This window comes from Leptodactylus fuscus, chromosome 2, assembly GCF_031893055.1.
Source record: "Leptodactylus fuscus isolate aLepFus1 chromosome 2, aLepFus1.hap2, whole genome shotgun sequence".
Lineage (NCBI taxonomy): Eukaryota > Metazoa > Chordata > Amphibia > Anura > Leptodactylidae > Leptodactylus > Leptodactylus fuscus.
In genome coordinates this window covers 141,248,106-141,274,231 of record NC_134266.1, presented here as the reverse complement: position 1 = coordinate 141,274,231, position 26,126 = coordinate 141,248,106, and the positions used below count along the sequence as shown (strand labels likewise).

The 26,126-nt window shown below is 39.3% G+C and overlaps 1 protein-coding gene across 5 annotated transcripts in view; it reads left to right on the top strand.

Moving 5' to 3' along the window:
* BCAS3 (BCAS3 microtubule associated cell migration factor) overlaps nucleotides 1-26,126 on the top strand; it is an 849,167-nt gene that overhangs the window by 288,723 nt on the left and 534,318 nt on the right. For all 5 annotated transcript variants that reach the window (XM_075264762.1, XM_075264764.1, XM_075264760.1 and 2 more), the window contains exon 14: nucleotides 4,887-5,020. In XM_075264762.1, the coding sequence (XP_075120863.1) occupies nucleotides 4,887-5,020 (134 nt within the window). The remainder of the gene's footprint in view (nucleotides 1-4,886; nucleotides 5,021-26,126) is intronic.

Here is a 26,126-nt window from a genome sequence, read left to right as displayed (position 1 = left end):
TGCAGTGCTTTTCTCTCTGCATTTTTCATGTAGAAAGGGGAACTGAATGACCCGAATGCAGATGTGTAAGGCAGGGTTCACACTAGCGTCGGTGTCCGACAGCTAGCGTCCGATGCTAATGTCTGCGCAAAATCGGACATTAGCTGTGTCCGTTACATTTTGCATTGATTTAAATGGGACATCATGTGTGTCCTTTACAGTCCGTTTGTCCTTAAGTGTCCGTTTGCAAAGATGTCCGATTTTTCAAGCAGAGAGCTAAATCCTACATGTAGTTCTTTGCTGTCCGCTTGAAAAATCGGACATCTTTGCAAACGGACACTTAAGGACAGACAGACAGTAAAGGACACACATAATGTTCCATTTAAATCAATGCAAAATGTAACGGATACAGCTAGTGTCCGATGCTAATGTCCGCGCAAGATTTTGCGCGGACATTAGCATCGGACACTAGCTGTCGGACACTGACACTAGTGTGAACGCTCCCTAACTTAGTCAGTTTTAGACAATTTAGTTTTGCCTAGAGGAGTAGTTTAATGATTCTGTTCACATAAAGGTTACACCAAACTATTAGCGGTAGATTAGAGCTCAAAAAAGTAAATTTCCCTCCTTAAACAATAGGGGTTACCATTTATTCAGGACTACTGCAGTAACACAATGAAATTCAGACAATGAAAATCAATCAAATAGCTATATTTCTCTGGTGTCAGATTTTGCCTTCTGATGATTTCATCTATGTTTTCTTTTGATGGAGGTGTTAAAGGAAACTCAAATTATAGGCTGTGTTTGATGCCTTGCTGGCGTAAACGTGTCTTTGGACTAGCAGGACTGTTTCTGATACATGCAGACATGTGGCATGCCAGGTGTTATAAATAGGATCTTCTGAACATCACTTGCTACTACAGCTTTCCAACATTCCTAGTGGCTTCTTGGAGTGTACGATGCACTCTTTAATTTTGGTCTTTCAGGCTAACCATCTGACGCCTGTTTCTAAAGGCTTACTGCCTTCTTAATCAGCCTCAGTAAAATTTGCTAGCAAAGAATTTTCTGTACCACCAGCAGATTTGATCCCACCTTCTAAACCCAAGCTTCATCTATCACATCCAGCCTAGAAGAGTTTGTAGGGGAGAAAGAGAGAGGAAGCTCCCAGATAAACATACCGCAGCGCCTAAACTCCTAATCACTCTAGGCTTCCGCTTCCAGGGCCTATAATTAGAAGTCCTTCTCTTCCTTGTATTCCTGGTTGACGCAAATGCTCTTTGTGGTTTGGCACCTCGTACGGGGCGTGGGTTTAGTTTACGGCCCAGCCAGAATTTGGTTTAGTCTTCTGATACAGCATAAATAGCTCTCAAGCCACAGTCTACATCTGTACACTTTTCTTCCTTTTATGTGTATGTGCTCAGAACTTTAGTCCTTTCCTGAAAGTAGCTTATTGTTTGGTATTCAGTACGTGCGAAAGATAGGAAGTTGAAAATTAAAATAAAACATATGTATGTCTTCTCCTCCCTCCCACGCAGACAGTTGTAGAAGAAAAAAACACAATTCTATTGGTGGGACAGTGGAGAGAACATGTCACGTTACAACTCATGTTACTATGTCTGTACTACCAATCTGTAACGTAGTCAGCAGAGATGACAACATTATGACTGTTTCAAGATAAGTTGAGAACATAATTGAACGGATTTATTACCATGTTTAAAATAAAAGCTGTTTTAGTTGCCCATAGCAACCAGTTACAGCACAGCTTTCATTTTGTGTTCTGTTCCTGAAGAATGAAAGCTTCGCTGTGATCAGTTCCCATGGGCATATAATACGCTTTTACTTTTAGATGGTTTAATAAACTTGCTCCAATGTAGTTATAGTATTTTTTTAACCCCCAAGCGATTTGCACTGTACTGTGCTGTAGTATTACCGCAGCGTTTACCATCACCTCTTCATATGCTCGGCCTCTGAGGTGGACCCTCATAAATGCAATAGAGATGAAAATATTGTGCGGTCTTGTTCTACATATGGAAATAGTTAAAAACATTTTTTTAAAAGATAGTATAGGAGTAAAGATATTTTATATAACACTCCAATCTTTCCAATGGCCATTGATCACTGCAGTACCAAATTTTCCTAGATCAGAACATTCCTATAGATGAGTCTCTGATCAGTTTCAAAGGGAGGTTGAAATTCCATCAATACCTGCCCAGTAAGAGGGCATGGTTTGGCATTAAAATGTAAAAAAATTATGCAAGAGTAGCTCAGGGTACACTCACAAGTTTAGGGATTATGAATGAAGTAACACAAAAATTTAATTGGCCCCCTACTCCTAGGAGTTACTGGGAAAATGGCGTGGGATTCACTGCGCCCACTGCTGGACCAGGGTTATCACCTATATGTGGATAACTTCTAAACCAGCATCCCACTCTTTAGGTGAGCACTGCTGCTTGTGGGACACTGAGCAAAAATCATAGAGGCCTCCCTAGGGCACAATTTGCATAACCATTCAATAGGGGTGTGGGCAGTGTGGTTGCGTATAAGGACAAGAGGGATGTCCTTGTACTGACCACAATTCATGGTACCCCTGTCCCTGTACATTGTAGCCAGACTGCATCCTGGACTAGAATAAGTACATGGGAGGCGTTGATCTATCTGACCTGAAGACAAATGCCATGAGTGTGGTACAAAAAGTTGGCCATGCAACATGTTACAGTTGGGCAATGTATAGTGCTTATGTGCTATCACGATATGCAGGCAGGGCAGGAACACTCCTTGAGTTTCAGGAGGAACTTATGACCCATATTTGGGGACCAGGAATGGCAGGGCCCCAGTACTTCTGGAACTAAAGTTAACAGTATTATACCTGGTCAAATAGGGATGCAGTTGCAATTCCCATGTGGTGTGAAGATAGGATCCCAACCCGTTTTCAAGTTGAATAATGGACTTCACACAGGTATGTGCAAATCAAATCACCATTTATTATGCAAAGTTGAGTAAACGTTTTCGGTCAATAAAGACCTTCCTTAGACTCTACACAGAATATGAAAAATCAAGTGTTACAACCACAGTATATGATTCACAGAAACAAGATATCGCCAGTCTCATACAGTACAAAATTAATAATCATTGGTGACAGTGTATAATTACGTACAAATATACAATCAATAGGGATGAAGGTAGAGTGCTTGGAGCAAGATGCTTGGTGCACCCTACCTGCTTGGTGCTTGGAGCATCCTACCTTCATTTGATTTGCACATACCTGTGTGAAGTCCATTATTCAATCAGTATTGTACCAGGACAACCCTTTGAAAATGAAGTCTCACAAACTGCAAAGAAAGGGAAGATCCAAAAAAGATACACAGTGTGTTCCAAAAGGAGAATAGGGAAAGACACCATTTATCAGTGTGACACCTTCCCTAAAAATCCTGGTCTATTCACTAAGGATTGCTTCAGACTGTACCACACATCCATGTATTATTCATTTTATAATTTTTTTGCTGTGATGTACTCCGCACAGATTTGCCTTTCAGCTTCTGCTGTGCATCAATTTCTGGAAAATAAATTTATGTAATGTCCACATGTGGGACATTTCTGTAGTCAGGAGAAATTGCAAATTGTGAGTGCATTTTCTAATTTAACCCCATGTGGAAAGGAAAAAAATTGGGGTTAAAACAACATTTTATTGGAAAATTACAAATTCCAAATTTACTGCCTGCTTCCCTGAATCACCTGTGGGAACAAAATGCTCACTATACAACTCAATTAATTTCTTGAGGGGTCTAGTTTCCAAAATGGTGTCATATGTTGGACTTTGCACTGTTCTGAGACTCAGGGGCTCTGCAAATGTGTTCTGTCCCATCATGTGCACCCATACAGTAGTTTACATGCACATGTGGAATATTTCCATACTCAGCAGATATTGCTTAAAAATTCTGAGTGTATTTACTCTTTTAACCCCTTAGAAAAAGGAAAATTATGCATTACAACAACATTTTATTATGAAAAAAGTAATTTTTCATTTTCACATCCCAATGGTACAAACATTCAGAGAAACACGTGTAGGGTTAAAGCACCCACTATACTCCTTTATACATTCTATGAGGGGGTCTAGTTTTCTAAATCAGGTCATTTTGTGGCTGTTTGCATTCTTCTGGTACTTCAGGGGCTCTACAAATGGGACATGATGCCTAAAACAGATTCCAGCAAAATCCAACTTCCAAAATCCCAATACTTCTCCTTACGTTCTGTACTCTACTGTGCCCCTACATCAATGTACATCCACATGTGCATTTACGGCTATATTGTTGGTGCATATAGGATATGTCATAAATATATTCTCTATTTTACTAAAACTGAGAATTATATGGATGATATGATATATTATTTATAGATTATATGGATAGAGTGTGCGTACTGCATCGCTGTCCCATCGAAATCTATGTGAGTGAGCAGTGCAACTTGCAGTATGTTAACAATACGCCGTCAGACCCTCACAGATATAATATTGATGGCCTATCCTAATGATAGGCCATTAGTATTAGAAAGCAAATATCCTTTTTAATTAGTTTAATTTATTTCTGTATGATTATTGTGGGCATTTTGATGGGACTGCACTGAGGCATCCAACATTTTATGTCTATAAAGGCTAAGCTATAAAATGTATATTGAATCCATCTACAGCGTTGTAAGACTTTTAATCCTGATGTATGTTGGGTGTGTATCTCCAAAAGATCAATGTCTAGAAGCTGAACTATTAACAACCATTAGAAATAATCAGGGAATAGTTTACGGTACCTATTCATGGCTTCTAATACCTGTTATGTCCTAACTCCAAGTCTTTTGTCTATGAGAATTGAAAACTCATATAAAAAAAAAAAGTGTTATCTATTTTTTTGTCTTTCTAGGGATGTTGCTGGTTACGTCAGATACACTTGGACATGACTTCCATGTATTTCAAATCCTTACTCATCCATGGTCTTCTTCCCAAAGTGCTGTTCATCACTTGTATACTCTGCATCGAGGGGAGACTGAAGCTAAAGTAAGTTTATTTTGTGTTGTGTGGGTTGAGTAGACCATATGCCCTGGGCTATTTCTAAACTTGTGAGGTGTACAATGTTCTGTGAGGGAGGGCAAGTCGGGGGCACAGAAAGTAGGTGGTTAGAGGTCTCTGCAGGCCAGCAGGTAGACAATAAGGGACAATTGTCCTATATAGGGCTGTAAAATAGGTGTTAGTAAAGGAACAACATGGCAGAAGCATTCATTGCACTTTAGCTGCTGCCTGTATGTAGCATATCCAGTCAGCAACTACTCAACCAACCCAACCTCTTACACTCTCTCCCTAGATATGTGACACAGTCCAGACTCACTTGCAGTCTGACTGCATCTCTTTATTTCTTTCATTACTGCTCACTCTGTGCATCTCTGTATCCCACTCCATATCCTCTCTACATCCCGTAGTCACATGAAGAGGATGGGAGAAGAGGGAGCAAGCAGTTACAGAGGGGGACTGCTTAACTCTGAGTAGTGTGATGACAGCCATCATTGGGGCCCTGACTGGAGCACCGACCGTATCGTACTGATGGAGATGGCCTTCCCTTAGTTAACAGGCTTCATATCAGGCTTTTCACAGATGTTTTGGTCAGCCATGGACACCTTGGAACCCAAGCGGCTGCCTAACAGCATTGGCACCCCCACAGCATTGGCACCCCCTATAGCAACATGGCTCCTATTTCCTCCTGTTGCAATAGTTATCATTTATTGTGACAGTTTTTTAACCACATGGTTTTCATTTGTTCCTGACATGTTTTTTCTCATGTGCAATATACAGTATCTTTACAGTACATATTGACAATGCTTTTAAAATGTCCCATTTTGCCTGTCTTACTTTTGTTTCTCAGTACATTGTCTCAATTTATGGCCCTAAGATTGTCCCTCTACTTCTTATTAAAGGATAATTGAAAATGTATTATGTTGTGGGCACTATTACCCAGTTGACCCCCAACCTCCACTCTTCAATTCAGTTTAGAAGTGCCCCTCTAGTTATATATGTTTGTACGTATATAACTAGATAGGCATGAGTATACTGTTAAAGTGGCAAACCTTAAGTCCACTAAAAGATTTGATTCTGTGGTTCTTTCTTGATGTTACATTTTAGTTTCTTCTTGTTACATACCCAGCAGCATACTTTATGGATCCCTTTAGAGCTTGGTCCATAACTTGAAAAATCTAACATATTTTCTCTTTGTAAGGTGTTTAGTAAGGTGGTGTTCACACTTCTATTATATCTTACTAACATCTGTTACAAAATGTTATCAAGAGACACTAACAGATCTGTCATATATCTGTTAAAATTTTTTTTAATGGGATTTTATCTGTTGTCTGTTAGTGTCTGTTTTCACCAAATCTGTCATATGTGGGGCCACACGGTAGCTCAGTGGTTAGCAACGCAGACTTGCAGCGCTGGAGTTCTCGGCTCGAGTCCTGCCAAGGACAAAAAAACATCTGCAAGGAGTTTGTATGTCCTCCCCGTGTTTGGGTGGATTTCCATCCCATATTCCAAAAAGACATACTGATAGGGGAAAATGTACATTGTGAGCTCTATGTGGGGCTCACAATCTACATTTAAAATAAATATAAATATATATATATATATATATATATATATATATATATATATAGCTAACGGACAGTATAAAAATGGACAAAAACAATGCCAATAATGGACACTAATGAATGTTAATGTGTCCGTTCTTTTTAATTGATCTAATGTCTGTTATCATTGGCGTCCGTTTTTATTTTTTAAGTGACCTTATCGGAACGAAAATGCAGTGGTAGTGTGAACACCAACTAACATAGTAGCATCTGTGTTATTAGTTGTTCAGAGTTTCTACAGTATTCCTATATTTGGTCCGTTAGTCACAATCCTTTCAGTGAACAGTATGGGTGGAAGCCACCAAGAACTGTAGTCTGACATAAGTGCTGACCACTACATGGCTTGCTGCACAGATTTTCTCTTCTCCCCATTAATTATAATGAGCTAACTAAAAAGTCCGCCCTACAGCAGCTTCAATCATAGCGGAGCCGCAGATGGTTGTGGTGACGGTTTTACACTTGGCTTTGTAGCATAAAAACATGCAAAATAAAATCTTTTAGTTTTGCTTGTCCTTGGTAAACTTATATATTGTAGAGGTATAAAATAATGAAGATAATGAAGTAAAATTATATATGTGTAGATAAAAGTATGGACTTGTAATAAATACTGTCCTTTATAAAACGTCAATAGTTTGATCTAGTATGATGAACTGGGCTTTTAAAGTTATTAGAAATGACTAATAAGTCAGAGTTCAAGATAATTGCGTGGTTGAGACAATGTGTAGCTGCCAAACCATTCTGGATCAATACTTCGAGAATACTTCTGTATTGTGAGATTCTTTTATTTTGGTTAAATGCTATGCTTAACTTCATTGCAATGCAATTGACCTTCTGACCTCTTTGTGGTTTTGAAGATAGATAACATAATACATGTTCTTTAAAATGGGCATGTTGTATGCTTATTGGGTTTTTTATTTTTTATTTTATTGGGTTGTGTTCTCTGTGTATAGTGCTTGCAAGGACAACATTTTTAACATTTCTCAATAAAAAAATGATTAGAGAAGTGTTCCCAATTTTGTATACTGTATAGTAATATTCTTAGTTTGATGTTTTGGATCTATAACCTGACTTCTACTTAACAATTTGAAGAAAGCTTTAAAGAGGTTGTCTAGGCATTTTTTTTAATGCCTGGACAACTGGGGGAGGTGAAAAAAAAATCTATCATACACACCTGTTCCTGGTGCTCCAGTGTCCTCCCAGTGCGGTCCGGTATTTCTGCTCTGACGGCTTCTTACGGAACTTTCTGAGTTCTGCTGAAACCTCTGATTGGCCTCAGTGGTCACAGAAAGTGACCTGTGATGTCTCAGGGAGCCTTCACATGGAGTTTACGCTCGCTCATTCTGAACGTAAACTCGTTCAGAGTGAGCGGCGTAAAAAAAACAGATCCTATTGACTTGAATGGGTGCCGGCATACGCGCGCTCCCCATTGAAATCAATGGGTGGCTTTTTTGCCTATTGCTTTCAATGTGATATGTGTGTGTTGTCATACTGATTTCATTATAGAAAAAATGTAAGCAAAAAATGGAAAAATCCTGTGTGAATAAAAAAAATGCTAGCAAAGAATGCAAAGCAGGCATTTTTTTGATAGTTTTTTTTTTTGTTTTGTTTTGTTTTTTGGAAACACAATGCCAAGCAAAGTTGTATGACAGTAGCCTTATATAACAAAATCCCACAAGAGTTAGTATTGAAATTTGAAAGGAACAAATATCATTGATGCCACTATTCTTACAGAAGCAGCTAAAGGTGACAGTGTGTTAATCCCACGCATTCCAATTATACCAAATAATTTCCCATTCCAATTCATACGACTACAATTTCCCCTTAAGTTGGCTTTTACACTGACCATTAATAAATCCGAAGGACAAACACTGAAAGTAGCAGGAATACATTTGGCCACACCAGGCTTCTCACATGGACAACTTTATGTTGCTTGCTCAAGAGTATCCTGTGCCCAAAACTTACATGTACTGGCGGAAAATAACAAATCATACAATGTCGTATATCGAAGTATATTAACTTGAAATACCTCTGTCCCAAAGACACTATGTACAGTTTCTCAGATCACCGTATAGCAGCTGAAATACAAATTACATTCAACACAAAAGTCTCACGTATTCTCAGAATTACAGCAAAAACAAGATACAAAGTTACATTTCATATCCCATACCATATACACACTACTAAAACCTTACCCGCACCTGTATTTAAACCACTTCTACAATCACCGCAGACGAAGTCGCGGGTACCAGCTAGTTCTTCATACAAATGCATGCTTGGTTGAACTAATCACATATATAGGTTATCGATGGAAAGAGGGGAGTAAGGGGTCTGGCATGGAATAAAGAGGTTTTCCCATTTCAGGGTTTCTCTTGCTGTCTTGTCACCTTTTCCTTCTGTTTACTGGTTTTCAGCTCAGGCCAGGAGCGTAGTCCCGAGATGAAGAGCATGCTTGTTGTAAATTGCAGTTATCCATGGAGATACATACAAAGATAACAGATACAATGCTTAGCACTTTTCTAGTCATTTGTCAGGGTTCAGTGGCTGTAAGCACTTTTCAGAGATAGAAAAAGGGAAGAGAATATATAGATGGCTGTCTGCTGACTTTTATCTTATGTGCATGGGGACCATAAAACTTACTGTGACAATCTTTATCATCTGGCATTAACCTAAAACCAGTCAACATGCCTGTAATAAAAATGACCCACCTCCCAAAGCTCTTATGTTAATTTGAAACTCTCCCAGTGGCTGCTCCCCATTCAGAAGTGCAGAAAGCCAAATTCCATTTAATTTGGAATGCTAAATGCCACTGGATCTCTCATTTTATTCATTATTATTGGGACACCCACCTGAAATGCTGAGATGTATCCCGTTTTGGGCTGCACCATAGGCATACCCAAAGTGGGTAGAGATTGAAGATCTATGGCTTATACCTAAGCATCCAAATGCTTTCCTGTGGATCCGCTAAAACCCCCACTTTCCCCCGCCTTGGGTCCTGTTTGCTTCAACTAGAGTGATATGGGTTACTTGTATTAAGCTGTTCACCTTTGTTTCCCAGAATTTCTCTATGACCTCCCGGAGAGACTGACAGCAATGGTCCATCCTTGGTCTAGGGCAGGCCTGTTTCAATTAGCTGGTATGGTTGACCTCTTGACCCTGGTGCTCAGGCACTTTGGTTACTTCACCTTTGTCTTGAACGTTCCTGGGACTGAGTTACCCCACTACTCAAATTGCCCACTTTACCCCATCTTTCTTTGGGTCTTTGAGGGTTGCCCTACTTACTGCTTTTAAAACAATGTGTCAAACAGGTACCTCTGTGAGAGGTTTATTCACCGTGATTTATCAGCAACTCTCCTCTCCAAAGGTATTGGCACCTATGCATAGATACAGTAGCTTGCAAAAGTATTCCTTGAACTTTTACACATTTTGTCACCTTACAACCACAAACGTAAATTTTTGTCTTGGTCTTTATGATGCTGTTTGTTCTCTAGTGTTCTTTAACAAACCACTGAGACCTTAAGGTGATTTCTATTTGATCAAAACTTGTCTCATTTTTGTTGCATTTCACAATTATCTGCTACTTTGTGTTGGTCTATGACTTAAAATCTCAGTAAATTACATTTAAGGTTGTGGTTGTAAGGTGACAAAATGTGAAAAAGTTCAAGGAGTACAAATACTTTAGAAGCCACTGTATATGACTAGATGGAAAGAATCCTCTGGTTGACTAATTTCCCTTGCCCAAAGGCAGATAATATGTTTGTGCGTCCACGTGTGTGGCATTTAAAGACACACAATATAAACCCGTAATGCATTGGTATCACACCCGTGCTGTCTTACCTTTCTTAAATCCCATGATTTCCTTGGAATGCTGGTGGTGTGGCTCCGGTGTAGTTATGTTCCACCACATTTTTTTGCGATTAAAATCTCGCACATGTATGTGACTAGCTGCTGTGGAAGCAGTGAAAACGGGTAGAAGGAGCAATCATCATTCAAGAAGGGGGCGGTGAGAAACAGAGATGGCTGATGACTCAGGGGTACTCGGAGCACAGGGATAATGCCTCCTGTGCTTTCTGAAGATAAATTTGCACATCAAGAAACTTTCTAAAGGCTATGTAAAGATACGCTTAGTTAAAAAACTATACAGGCAATGTCAGACTCCCAAGATTCTTATAGCATTACATTGGAAACGCACTGCTCCTTCATCAGGTACTGATCTACATGCCTGGATAAAGGATGTCCACAGTCTATAATACCTGAGAGCTGCCCTGAATAATACAGTTGGAAGCCTTTCATTCTATTTGGACCTTGTGGGATGCACTATATTCTAGGGCAGGGGTCCTCAAACTGTGGCCCGCGGGCCACATGCGGCCCGCCAAGCACTTCTGTCTGGCCCCACCGACAACGCCGGTAGGCGTGCATTTATAATGAAGCTCCTGGGGAGCTCGGACCAGACCATGGTGTGCACTTCACTTTACCTATTGGAGGGCACCGCTCCCGATGTCTGTGCGATCTGCTCTGCCTCTGGCCCACTGTTTAAAAAGTTTGAGGACCCCTGTTCTAGGGGATATATCATTACCCCCCCCCCCCACCCTCCCTGGATGCCCCCCACCTTGTCCCTGTGTCCCACTGTGTGTTCCTCACGGATCAATTGTCTTTTCGTATTATATCTTTCCTACATTTTTGTTTTCAGGGTACTGCACAGTTTTATTGTACCAATTTGTACTTTTTTTCTGTGTAATCTTGAAAATACTATTACTAATAATTACAGTAAAAAAAAGTCTTCACCTTCAAATTCATATACAAATAGGCAAAATATTCAAAATTGTGTACAAGATTTTTACATTTATGCAAGTGTCTGTTTAAAGTTTCTATTTAATTGGATGTGTGCTTTTCTTTGTCACCATGGAATGAGGAATTGCTTTGTGCATTCCATTAAGAGTACAAGAGGTTATCCAAAATTCATAGTAATCCTGTTAAATAGTATTCATTTGATATTCTGGGTCTAGAATATGTATTTTTTTCCACAATCTATTTGGTAATGTTTATCATCTATTTGTTTAACCTCCTACCCTTTAAAATGACTGTCAGGTTGTCTGACAAATGTCTTGAGCAAAGGTTACTGCTTTGCAAACCCACCATTATTCCATTTTTGCTGGTAAATTGGCCACTAGGGAGATGCGATGGCAGCTTCCATTCATCTAGAAAAATGCAGATGACATTTTGTACGTGCAAAATATTTGTTTCTATGTGTTTACAGAATGTCTTTAGAAAAAGTGAAAATCACTTTACTAATCTTACTTACAGTCCCCCTTTTGATTTGGTGTATAGTGTTCGCTTTTTCAGCAGTTATTTTGTTAGCATTTTACAGTATTGTGTGACTTGATTTACTGTAGTTAGCAAATTTGTGCATTAAAAACTGTTGTGAAATTATGGCTTAGTAACATGTATCCATGAGAATCGAAGCATTAGTTATCAGTTTATATCTCTCCGATAATCTTTATTCAGCAATTAGTTGTCTCTGAATTTTCTTCCTGATGACTAGTTAAGTGTAAGCAATCATGTTTTATGCTTTAAAGTTATTGAAAGTGAATTAGATTGAGGATGCCTGGGTCCTTAAAGGGGCTCTATCATTGGGCAACGTCATTTTTAAGTAATCACATCCTTACATAGCCTTTAGAAAGGTTAATACACACCTACCTTTAGTATGTAAATTATCTCAGTAGTTTTTGAATAAGTCCATTTGTATTCATATTCTAATTAGACTGGGTGCACGATGCTGGGTTTCCTATGGGTGTATACAGCACAGGCTGCTGCTGATGAAGATGATGACTCAGCTTCCTGTTTGCACAGATAGGAGATAATAGCAGAGAGGAGGCTGCTGGGAACGTCTTGTGCTGGCTGTAAGCTCATTAGCATATGAATAAAAATGGACTTATTCAAAAACCACTGAGGCAATCTACATACTACAGGTAGGTGTGGAATAGCATTTCTAAAGGCTATGCAAGGATGTGTTTAGTTAAAAATGACTTTTCCCAATGATAGAGCCCCTTCAAGGCTGAAGCCCTGTGTTGTAAAAACGCAGTGTTTTTGCTGTGGCAAAAACGCCACGGCAAAAAGCTGCGCTGTACAGTACCTGCCAAGTGAATGGGATTCTGGCTAATTCAATCTACACATGGCAGAAAAACAAATCTACAGCGTATATGCTGTGTTTTTTTAAAATCGCAGCATGTCAATTCTACTTGCAGAAACGCTGTCGCATTCTGTATAGGTGTAATGGCAGAAAGTATGCAGAGGAATGTTTGCGAGAGCACACTGAAAAACGCTGCAAACAACTGTGATGCGTTTCCGTTTTTTTCTGCAGCGTTTTTTTTTTGCTGTGCCTTGCTACATGGGGCCTTAGCCTAAAAAGGTTTCCGGTAAACAAAATAATCTGGAGAATACAAGCCTAATTATTTGTATAGAAAGCTGTTCTGTGGTCGCTGACTTAGTGAGAATGCTTTCATCTGACAACAATTTTCCTGTTAAGAGTGCACATAGGGTAAATCCAATAGCAACGCTCCACACTAAATCATCTGCGGTGCAAGACATATAAATGCTTTATTACCTTCCATATCAAAACTTTGCCCAAAAAGGTTTCAGAACCTGCAAAGTGCTTACAAATCTGTCTGTATTGCTAACATGCTTTTAATGCAGTACATAGTAGCACAGTTGGATTCAGTGTGAGGCAGACAAACATCTAACCTACAAGAGAAGTATTAGCTTTCTAAACTGCTCCCAAGATATTAAACCAGTTCCGCAGCAGCATAAAGTTGGCGCCTGTGATTGCCAGAGGAATGCTATTATTGGTAAATGAAGTATTCCTGCTATCGTGTTTAAATAATTTTATGATAGATGTGTTTGCCCTTTGCATATGATGGAAGAATACATTCACGGTTTGGAGACTAATGAAATTATACAGCTTTTTTCTGTCACATGGGGATTTTGTGCCTAGAATACACTTGTCTTGTTTGATTTCTTACGCCATGTTTGTACAGCCATAATCATATTTTTTCTGAATGGATTTCATTTTTTCTTTTTGCCATATTTCTTTCCTCTAATTTACAGTGATATATATATATATATATATATATATATATATATATATATATATATATATATATATTCCCAAATGACACATTACCCTAGGATTTAGTAATAGATGTATCTGTATGTTAAAGAACACCTTTTGGAAACTCGCTTTCCATGTCTGTATTTCCCACCTGACTATATAATCTATACTCTTTATGTATACTGTACTTCTTGCAGTGTAGCCTCTCCTCTGCTTCTAAAAAGACTCCATTCTAATTTTCAGGCACCCCTAGTTCCTCTTTCTCTGTGTTTTTTACTCTCATAATGCTTGACACGACATGGTATGAGAAGCTAGAGACAGTACCATATATGTTGGGAGGACACTGTGGTTATCCTTCCCTTGATATTCTTTTAGATAATATAAGAGACCATAAGTATACAAAGTATACACCTCTGCCTAGTCAGTTCTCCCTAGGCTGTGCTGATGAGATCTAATCAGGTTGAAACGGCGCTGTCCACAGCTGGGATATTGACTTGGCAGAATCCTGCATCATTGCAATAAAGACTTCTGGGAAAGTCGGGCATGATGTTCAAGGGAGATTCCCATAGAGGGCAGCATACAGAGGCACTATTTTCCTATTTATATCTTGGGAAACATATTTGCATGTTCTTCCCATAATCCCCCACAGTGGAGCGAAAATGACTTGTCAGACTCCACACACCTAAAAGGTGGTCTCTCCCTAAGGAGTGACAATATACCCATAAGTATACAGTTAAGGAGAGCATACTGTAATCTCCTTTATAATAACTGTATCAGAGGAGCCTATCTAATTATTTATCTTACTTGAATAGCGCCAACATATTCCACAGTGTTTTAGAGACATTGTCAGTCACTGTTCCATATAGGACATTCTGGACCTCTTTTTCCATTACAAAAGTAAAAAAAAGATGGAAGACAGCTCCCATCATTTCTTTTAACATGTGAGTAAATGTAGACAGACACCAGACAGAGGGTGCTCCATCTGCTTTCTACAATTATTGTCCATTGCTCTCATCCGTCATAGACGAGAGCTCTTATCCTATGACGAATGAAAAGCCAAGGACATTAATAATGGTATATGAACCTACCCTTACATAACTGTCCACAAGAAACTAATCTAAATGTTTTACAATTAACCATCACTGAAATGAATTAGCTAGATTAGCTATCACTGACTTCTATATCTATAGCATATATTTTTTTGTGAAGCCTACGCAATCTACTAGGGGTCAGACAATCTATTAGGAGATCAGGAACAGATACATATGGTACACAGATGATGCCTTTGTACTGCTTCTCCACCCTGTCCTGCTCAGTGCTATAGTATGCTTTACTTATAAGAATGTGTGTGAATTATGCTATTTTATAGTGCTCACATCTTATTGCTAGATCTGTACATTAATTGAAATTAGTTGATTAGATTGTGTAATTTCTGGGCATTTAGTCAATCTTTCTAAAAATTATTTCAGTCCGTGGTCGCTGGAGATAAGGGTGAGTTTATTTAATTCCTTTTTTAATAGAACAAAGTTTCTATTTATATTTATTTTAATTAATAAAAATGAATAAAAAGAGCTGTACGTATGTGTGGCTACATCTATATTTAGTGTCCACTTCACCATGTGGTACAGAGGTTAAGGGACGCCCATTCTGAACAGAGGTGTACATACCAGAGATGGGACCTGTAGCTTAAAAAGATAAAATGGGAGAGACACCGAGCGCCAATATAGTGTAGTATACAAACACTCTTGGTTATGATATGTGATTGGTCTCTTACCTATTGATGTTGTGAAATAGTCACAACTCCATATGAGCATATAAAAGGTGTTAAAGCAGCAGCTCTTTCCCTTACGCTGTGAAACAGCGTGATACAATGCTAGGTGATTCCTCAGGCAAGCCCGATAGGAGTGGAGGGGTAGGGAGTAAGCGCGCACACCAAAGTATGATCTTGAACAGTTTATTAAACACGACGCGTTTCGGGCACCTGTCCTTTCTCAAGTGTGATACAAACTGTGTAGCAGTGAATACCAATATGTTGCTTCGCTTCTGCGTCATATATATTCATACATTCAGCCCTCAGTGGCTGTGAACAGAAAAATAAAAAAGTAATGGCAGTTTGGAAGGTGGTATCAAAAACAAAAAATGAAAAATGCCTGTGGCTGGAAGACGTTAATAGTTGTCAGGGTGTTGAAAGTTCCTCTGGATATGACTTGAAGTGTTGGAGTGTTTGTATGGATATCTTCTTTTTTGTTTCCCAAAAAGACTGTACGCAAAGACTGTAACTGCATGCATTTTTTTCAGTATTCTGTCGTTGAGGCCACAATATAAATAGATTTGTATTTGTGCATGTGTCAGTATGTATTATGGTCAGTGATGTAACTAGCAAATACTGGGTACCCATCAAAATTTTGACTTGGGGGGCCCCCACAGCATAGCGCACCCTTTCCTAGTACCTACACAGTTTAATACCCCATTTATATACCATAATGTCCCAGAGTAGCCTCCACACAGTAATATAGAAAAGAAAAGAATCTCCGTTTTCCTTTCATCCTCTGGTCTTTCCCCATACCACAAAGTAAACTGTCTCACCATGACCCCTGCTCATGCAGTATTATGCCGCATAGTGGCCCCTGCACACACAGTATTATGCCCCATAGTGGCCCCTGCACACATTATTATACCCCATAGTGGCCCTGCACACATTACTATGCCCCATAGTGGCCCCTGCACACAGTATTTTGCCCCATAGTGGCCCCTGCACACAGTTTTATGCTCCATAGTGGCTCCTGCATACACAGTATTATGCCCCATAATGGCCCCTGCATACATTAATATGCCCCATAGTGGCCCCTACACAGTATTTTGCCCCATAGTGGCCTCTGCACACAGTATTATGCCTCATAGTGGTGTGTGTGTTTTCATGCAAGTGCAAGGACTACCCTTATTCTCATGGCATGGGATTATACAACCATGATTTTCAGTGGTTTTATTTATTGCATTATCTATGCCCATTTTCACAAAGATAGTACGTCCGTCTTTTTGATGGCCGTCAAAAACAGGCAGTCAAATTGAATGTAGTGTGTTGTAAAAATGGCGGTGTGAGGACCATTTAAAAAACGGCCGTTACACGGCCATTTTTTGTGGTCATGTGAATAAGCCTTCACTATCAAGGTCCAGCCACCGTCCACATGAATATGTTTAATTGAATGCCATGTTGTGGGCTGCAGTTACCACCTAATAGCTAAATTAAATTGCGCTTCAAAAAGTTTAAGTGTAGCCCTTGCCTACACCGCGAACTGCAAAATTCCAGGACATAAGGGTATAAAAGGATGTCAAATTCACAAAACCAAAAATCTGTACTATTGTTAACTTATAGATAGTACTGTGCCTTCAGAGCACAAACATCAATAAAATCTGGTATTTTTATAAGCTGACCTAATGGCTACTAAAAGAATGGAAAATATATTGAAAGCAATTGTTGTTCTCACTTCTGCTCAATCCACTTCTGGCTTTGTCTCAAAAATCTGCAGCAGTATCTGTAACAAAGAAAGCCGTTTTTTTTCTGCCTTAGCCTTACATTGACATTGGCATTCACTATAAAGTACCATCTATGTATGAAGGATTGTGTAAACACAATATTGCTCTTGGGACAGCAGGTAAACAGGATGTTCAGTATACAAAGTGGGATGAGACGCAAGAACTGCTGCTAGATAAAACGGGTCACTGGTCACTTGCTTTACAGTTCTTTTTGATCTTCTTATATAAACACACACAAAAAATGAGCCTGAACCCAATATTATCTGGACAGAGAACAAATACGTGATGATGACAACACTCCAGGGCTTGTGCCCAAACCCCTCTGCTATCTCACATCTACTTATGACTTTTGCTTGTTTTGCACCAAAAAACTGTGGCTATAACTGACCCCTGGAAGCTTGAGCAAATATCAAATAAGATAAAATAGACACTGCCATGTGCGGCTGACAAGTAGAGGTAAAACATTAAAGTGAGCCTTATCACATAGGACCTGAGTAAACTAGCAAGTTCATATTTACTAAGTCACAGAGATATCAGACTTTTCAGCACGTAGAGAACCAGGCACATGCCACATTTGCAGAATGTAACTGATTTTATCAGTTGTCAAATAACAGATTTCAGCCGTAGCTTAAAGGGAAATTGTTTCCATTTTTATGCATGATTTCTCACTGCCTAGGATCTTAAGAATATTTGTAGCAGACTTCTGAGTGATCATAATGTTCAAAAGTAGCAACACTTTTAAAAATTGCAGGGTATGATCTTAAATGAATAATATACTTAAAAAAACATGTCTTAAAATAAAATATGTTGTGTTTTGCCAGTGGGTAGCTACAGGATGTGATGTTTCATTGCAACCGCATGACTATAGTGGCCATACACATTAGATTTACATTGATTGAATCCACCAATTTTAAGTGTATAAGATCAACCAAAACAGACAGACTCCCTAACTCAATGGATACTTGTAACAGACCTGTCTTTCTGACACTTTCCATGTGTATGAAATTTACAAAGGTTGTTTTAAAGGTGAGAAAGTGAGTGTGAAAAATGTGGGAAGTGGTTCCAAACAAAAGGTAGGTAAGGTAGATTAGTGGCTACTTATAAGGTCAGATCTTCAAATGCAGAAGACTTCAGGTGTACGCCAAAACTTCCATAAAAACATTCCCCCTTTTGGAAAAGAAATTTCAGAAACACATAGTAAATGGGGTGCAAAACATGTAGACTAGTTATTTAGTGCAATTAATTGTGTTGCATTTGGCTTGACAATCCCCCCTCCCTAATATTCCAGGAGCTGATGGAAGGACACATGGAAAGAGACAGACAGGGGGCGCTGGCACTCTGGGGTGACACTGACTGGTGAGACATGTGTAGAAAGTAATGCCTGAAGTATGGCAGGCAGTAACAGATGGCAATCTGGAGTAATACACATGGTTTAGCAATGCTTGAATTGTAGAGTGTGGCAGACAGAAGGGGCTGTCACTGTGGAGTAGCTCTCATTGACTTTGGAGGAGTATTATCTGGCACGTGGAAATGTCTAAATCAGAGTTTAGGAGGCAGCAGCTGCTGGCCCTTTAGAGTGCCACTTATATATGGTTGTGACAACAGAATCACCTGGAGTAGGGTAGGGCAGACATCAGAGAATGGCTTTCACAGTCTGGCAAAGTTTATCGGGTGAAGTACAAAGACACAGTTCAAAGATGAAAGCAAGGACAGGGTAAAGCCTGGTCAGTAGGACAGAATTCAGCTAAGATGTCCTGGCCCGCCATCATGAAGTTAGTAGAACTGAGCTGGCTGTGGAAGATTTTTGATTCTATTTGCATCTCCCACTGAAATCACATGTGACTGTTTCATGACTGTGGCTAAGGCCTCACGTAGCGGCCGGTGGAAAAAAAACCACCGCGGCAATGTATTACAGTTTTTCTCACAGCCCTTTTCACAGAAGGTCCACATAGGTTTTCTTTGTGGACTATCTGCCTCCCTTATACCTATAGGGAAACTGCCACGTTTCCATAGGAATAATTGACATTCTGCAATTTCCAAAAATTGCAATGGCCATTTCTACCACATCCAAGCTGCAGCATATCCGCCAAATGGGGCCTCAGCCTGAAGTAGGGGTTTTTTCTGTGCCTTAGTCAGCTCTGGAAAGCAGAAAGACAAATACTGTGACACCAAGACAGCCTGCTGAAAGTGATGAAACTTGGAAGGTCATATATATATACAGTCCTATGAAAAAGTTTGGGCACCCCTATTAATCTTAATCATTTTTTGTTCTAAATATTTTGGTGTTTGCAACAGCCATTTCAGTTTGATATATCTAATAACTGATGGACACAGTAATATTTCAGGATTGAAATGAGGTTTATTGTACTAACAGAAAATGCGCAATATGCATTAAACCAAAATTTGACCGGTGCAAAAGTATGGGCACCTCAACAGAAAAGTGACATTAATATTTAGTACATCCTCCTTTTGCAAAGAGAACAGCCTCTAGTCACTTCCTGTAGCTTTTAATCAGTTCCTGGATCCTGGATGAAGGTATTTTGGACCATTTCTTTCTACAAAACAATTCAAGTTCAGTTAAGTTTGATGGTCGCCGAACATGGACAGCCCGCTCTCAAATGATCTGAAAACAAAGATTGTTCAACATAGTTGTTCAGGGGAAGGATACAAAACGTTGTCTCAGAGATTTAACCTGTCAGTTTCCACTGTGAGGAACATAGTAAGGAAATGGAAGACCACAGGGACAGTTCTTGTTAAGCCCAGAAGTGGCAGGCCAAGAAAAATATCAGAAAGGCAGAGAAGAAGAATGGTGAGAACAGTCAAGGACAATCCACAGACCACCTCCAAAGAGCTGCAGCATCATCTTGCTGCAGATGGTGTCACTGTGCATCGGTCAACTATACAGCGCACTTTGCACAAATAGAAGCTGTATGGGAGAGTGATGAGAAAGAAGCCGTTTCTGCACGCACGCTACAAATAGAGTTGCCTGAGGTATGAAAAAGCACATTTGGACAAGGCAGCTTTATTTTGGAAACAAAAATTGAGTTGTTTGGTTATAAAAAAAAAGGCGTTATGCATGGCGTCCAAAAAGAAACAGCATTCCAAGAAAAACACATGCTACCCACTGTAAAATTTGGTGGAGGTTCCATCATGCTTTGGGGCTGTGTGGCCAATGCCGGCATCGGGAATCTTGTTAAAGTTGAGAGTCGCATGGATTCCACTCAGTATCAGCAGATTCTTGAGAATAATGTTCAAGAATCAGTGACGAAGTTGAAGTTACGCCGGGGATGGATATTTCAGCAAGACAATGATCCAAAACACCGCTCCAAATCCTCAGGCATTCATGCAGAGGAACAATTACAATGTTCTGGAATGGCCATCCCAGTCCCCAGACCTGAATATCATTGAACATCTGTGGGATGATTTGAAGCGGGCTGTCCATGCTCGGCGACCATCTAACTTAACTGAACTTGAATTGTTTGTCCAAAATACCTTTATCCAGGATCCAGGAACTGATTAAAAGCTACAGGAAGCGACTAGAGGCTGTTATCTTTGCAAAAGGAGGATCTACTAAATATTAATGTCACTTTTCTGTTGAGGTGCCCATACTTTTGCACCGGTCAAATTTTGGTTTAATGCATATTGCACATTTTCTGTTAGTACAATAAACCTCATTTGAATCCTGAAATATTACTGTGTCCATCAGTTATTAGATATATCAAACTGAAATGGCTGCTGCAAACACCAAAATATTTAGAACTAAAAATGATTAAGATTAATAGGGGTGCCCAAACTTTTTCATAGGACTATATATATATATATATGGCTTTCAATACATTTTGAGTCAGTAAATAAAACAAAGAATAATAAACATCAAAAAGCAAGCTAAGATTAAAAACTAGGCAAATCATTAGTCCTTGGCTTTTAATTTTCCTTCCCATTTTAACATTGGCCAAAAAAAGGGTTATGCACATGGCTCTACAATTGTCTAGAACCATTAGATCAAGTGGAGCGCGTTTCTTTTATGGCTTTTGGACAGGTTGAAATCAAACACAATCATTCCATTAATAACAAATGTTTCTTATTCTTCTTATAATATACTACAAAGATTTCAGCTGTTTGTATGTTTGCATTTGTTTTAGACATAAAATGTTCAGTATAAATTGCATTGTCACTGCTGAGTAGACATGACCCTTTCCATCGCCCGACTAAACAGCTGGGTTCCCATGTGTACTAAGTTCCATTTTTGGCCTGTGCACATATTCCTGCTCCAGGGATTCATGCATACAAGGTTACACAAGAGGTTTGTGTAAACAGCTAATTTATCAGATTCTAAGTGTTATGTACACATTCCTCTTGTGCAGCATTAGGAATATGTTACATATTAAGTTTGAAATGCTCATGCCGGCAGATTCATCACCAGTAGTTCTAGTAAATGTTCAGTGGATTCAATTCTGTGATCAGGAATATATTTATATCTCTTAGCATTCATATCCAGAAGTAAAACTAGAGTTTACAAGGCCCCCTGCAAAATCAGGGATAGACCTTTATCAAAGTAAACCGTGTGCAAGTTCTCCAGTAGTCTTGTCAGTCCCCAATCTTTAATACTGAATAGCTGTTACTTTCAACCTGGCAACCATGAAAACAAGGACAGTTTCTGAACTGTGGAGAAATATTCCTTCACTTCCAGTCTGATCCAATAGTCTGATAATGCAGCGCTAATAATCTTCAAGGGGAACTGAGTTGACTCTTAGCTTGTTGGAAGTATTCAAAGCACACCGGGTCAGCACCATCGGAAAATTACTTTATGGGGCCTACTATACAGCTACATGCAAATATTACCTGAAGGTTGTTCACAAATTCTTAAAATGTCAGCAACATACATTTATTTCTCAGGAGAAACTTGCTGCTTAGCTCTTGCCCCTGTTGGTTTCTTTCCTTTGGCCCTGACAGTAGTCTGCAGCCTGGCTCTTGTCTTGGACTAAGGCATGTGTACAATAACAGTAATAGTTTTCACCGTTTTAATACAGTCTGTATATTCTGTGTACCCATAGAAAAAGGAGAAGGAATTGATGCAGTAAAGTGTTCTGGATTCTGAAGAAAATGTATGGTTCATGTACATTAAAGGGATTCTATCATTAAAATTACATTTCTTCTCACTAACACATAGAAATAGCCTTAAGAAAGGCTATTCTTCTCCTACCTTTAGATGTCTTCTCTGCACCACCATTCGGTAGAAATCCTGGTTTTCTTCGGTATGCAAATGAGTTCTCTCGCAGCACTGGGGGTGGTCCCCAACGCTCAAACAGCACTGGGGGCGTCCCCAATGCTGTGAGAGAAATCTCTAGCGCCGCCTCCATCTTCGTCTGGAATGGCCTCTCACCGCGTCTTCTTCCAGTGCTGGGTTCAAACTTCTATGCATGCGCAGTTGGCTCTTCCATTGAGCCTTGAGCAGAGCCGACTGCACATGCCTGCAGCCATTTTTTTGTGGCCGTGAGCCACAAGCATAAGCTTTTGTTAAGGCTATTCCTATGTATTAGTGAGAAAAAAATGTCATTTTTAATGATAGAATCCCTTTAATAATACATGGGAATTACAGCAGCAGTTCTGTGATTGTAGACTAAGAGAGGCCTCATATCAGAAATGTCAGGGGAGCCTAATTTCGTGTTGTGCGTATACTGCCATTGTATATTATGATTGCTAAGAATGTCTATTCATCAGTGTATTTCCAGGTCAGTATTATGTGCATAGTCTGCATCCCTCTTGAACCCTGGCTCATCATTAAAGTGGGGCCTTTCATGGCAGTAAATTGCTGTTCACAGTAAATTAGAAGACATCACTTATTTGTGAAGGAGAAGATGTTGTTAGCTTTATATAGTCTATATATTCAGATGTGGATTCTAGATTTATGAATCAAGTATGTCATTTTTTACTTATTCCCAAACCAATTGAACTAAAAATGCTAAGCAAGAAAGTACACATGTGCTTAGAATTCAGTATATTATACTTATTGAGTCTTATGTATTGTAATAGACTTGTTGCTCATAGCTACTAATCAGTGCCTGCATTTTATTTTTTCCACCCAGATTAGATATGCCAGGCCCAAAGGTTGCAAAAACAAACAGTTCAGACACCTAAATTAATCTACACAATTTACACAATTTCATATATGATGTTTAGTTAAAATTCACAGCTTGTATATGAGATGTTGCAAGTTAGAATGTCTCATATGCAAAATGTATGTTTTAGAATATTAATGTTTATTTTAATAGTGTTTTAATCTTTTGTACAAAAATACAATAGTTTAAATATGGCAAACAAAAGTAACAGAAAAATGTCGTTATTTAATATGTAAAACTGGCTTTTTTGATGTTCTATCCTGGCTCCTCTGCTCCTGCTTGTTTCCATAAAATGTCAACATGAGTGCCAAGTAGGCATTCATTTTGAAAGGATTACTTCTACAGGCTCTGTAGTTCATTGATTCATGCACACAGTCCATCTGTCTCCTACTATCCTTGCAACTAATGTTGAAAGATGGCACTTAAGAAAGTTGCCAATTATTGAAAGCCTACAGGTAGCAGAGAGGTGAGTCAGCCTGTCAGCTGTCTTTGGACTCCCCATGTATATATGCATAATAAATTGCATTTTGACACCATGGACTACCAATATATTCAAAGACTATGGTCATAGGTCACTATGGTTATATAAATAATAAATATTAAAAGGCATAGAGGATAAAAGTATATACAAAAGTTGCATGCACCTCAAATCAGTAGTAATAAATACTATAGCTTAAGATATCATATTTCCTTTGTATATAAAAGTACTTTTATTATGCAATACTAGACAATGATAAATTTATCAAGACTGTTTTTTTTTCTCGCTAGTCTTAATAACCCCTGCACTGCTGAAAGATGTTCCCAATTTATTATGGGTACACACCTGGTTAAAAATCAGGCAACCTGTATGTCTAAACAGAAATATATAATAAGACATAGCTGGCCTAGATTTTAGGCGTAATTTATAGTAGAAAACTGGGATAAATTATGACAGCTGATGGCAATTTTTTTTTCACGAATTGTGTTTTTGCAAATCTTGCAGAGAGTGTGCTTCATTTATATAGAGGTGTCATAAATCAGCTGCAAACTCCATCGGTGATGAAGACTGGCATTGATGTCAAATTGTACAGTGCTGCGGAATATGTTGGCGCTATATAAATAAAATTGATTATTATTATTAATTATTATTATTATATCTCCGGTTTTCATAAATTTCTCTCATTGACTTTTATATGAGAGTGTTCTGGGCATGCTCTGTGACCTGTGCAGCTGTGCAAGCAATGTGTAGATAAGCTTCCACATCATCATCTAATACTAATAATGGATTCTATGTTATCTGCCTCCAGGTTTATAATGTTGGTATTATGCTAGGTTCACACTAGCATTCTGTCTCCCGAAAAACGGAGGCCCTGTCCGCTTAAAAAGTGGTTATCCGCAGATGTGTTTCTGCCCGTTTCACTGTGGAAGTCCTTGCAGGACTTTTCTCTCCTCCAATTTTAGACGGAATCTGCATCGGATTCTACGGAATCCAGCCTTACTGATGACACATTATTTTTAATGTTAACTGAACCCTGAAAGATTATCTTCATTAGTATTGCTATTGTTTCTTGGAATAGTCTTGTCCAATAAAGCTGACATTAGGGTTGAGCGATCGTGTTCGGAAAAAAATCGGATTTCGATCGGCGATCGAGAAAATTTCACGATTGCGATCGGAATTCCGAACACAATCTTTTTAGGTGGGATCGGTAGTATTTCCCACAATGCCTTCACACTGAGTATATAGTGTATACTCAGTGTGAAGGCTCCGCTGCAGTTCCATAGGAATGAATGGAAGCAGCCGACACACAGCCTTAACCCCCTGCGCGCCGGCTGCCTCCATTCATTCTAATGGGAGACTAAACTAACATGTCTCGTAGCTACTTACCTCCAGAGATGGCTGCTCCAGCTGCAGTCTTCTTCGCCTCGCGGCCCCCTCCCTGCCAGGTTAGGAGAGTGTGGGCGGGTTAGGAGAGTGTGGGCAGGTACAGGGCGGGGAGACATCACGTCTCCCCTCTCAATACCCGCCCACACTCTCCTAACCTTGCAGGGAGGGGCAGCGAAGGGAGAAGAAGACTGCAGCTGGAGCGGCAGCGTTGCGAAGAACAGCGGAGCAGCCATCCCTGGAGGTAAGTGGACACCAGGGGGGACTAAGTAGCCAGAGGATTAAAAAAAAAAAATCCTCTGGCTACTTAGTGATTCACTACACAGCGTGGATTCTAACAATTCTTAGATTCCATGCTGTATAGTGAATAGGATTGCTTTTAAAATCCGATCTCCGATTAATAAAAAAATCCCATTGATTTGCATTGGGATCGGAATTGGGATCGAGATCAGGTTCGAATGAAAAATGATCGGAAATCGGATTTTAAAATCGATCCTGAAAAGTCAGGATCGGCTCAACCCTAGCTGACATATATCTATCTGTGACCAGGTGACATCACTTGATATTAACAGAGCTGAAAGAAGTTGTCTAAGCTAATTTTTTATTTCTTTTTAAATTATACCGGAGGAGGTGTATACAATAATTAATTAAAAAAAACAAACATACTTGCCTATTTCGTTGCTCCAGTGTCCTTTCAGCACAGTCCGGTCCTGCAGGAAGCGACTCGGGGATATCACAGGTAGTGACATCCCATGTCCTTTGATTGACCTCAGGGGTCACATGCAACAGGGACTTCCGCTGGAAGAAAGCAGAGCTGCAGGTCCAGACCACACTGGGAGACACTTCTAAAAAAAAAAAAATATATATATACATT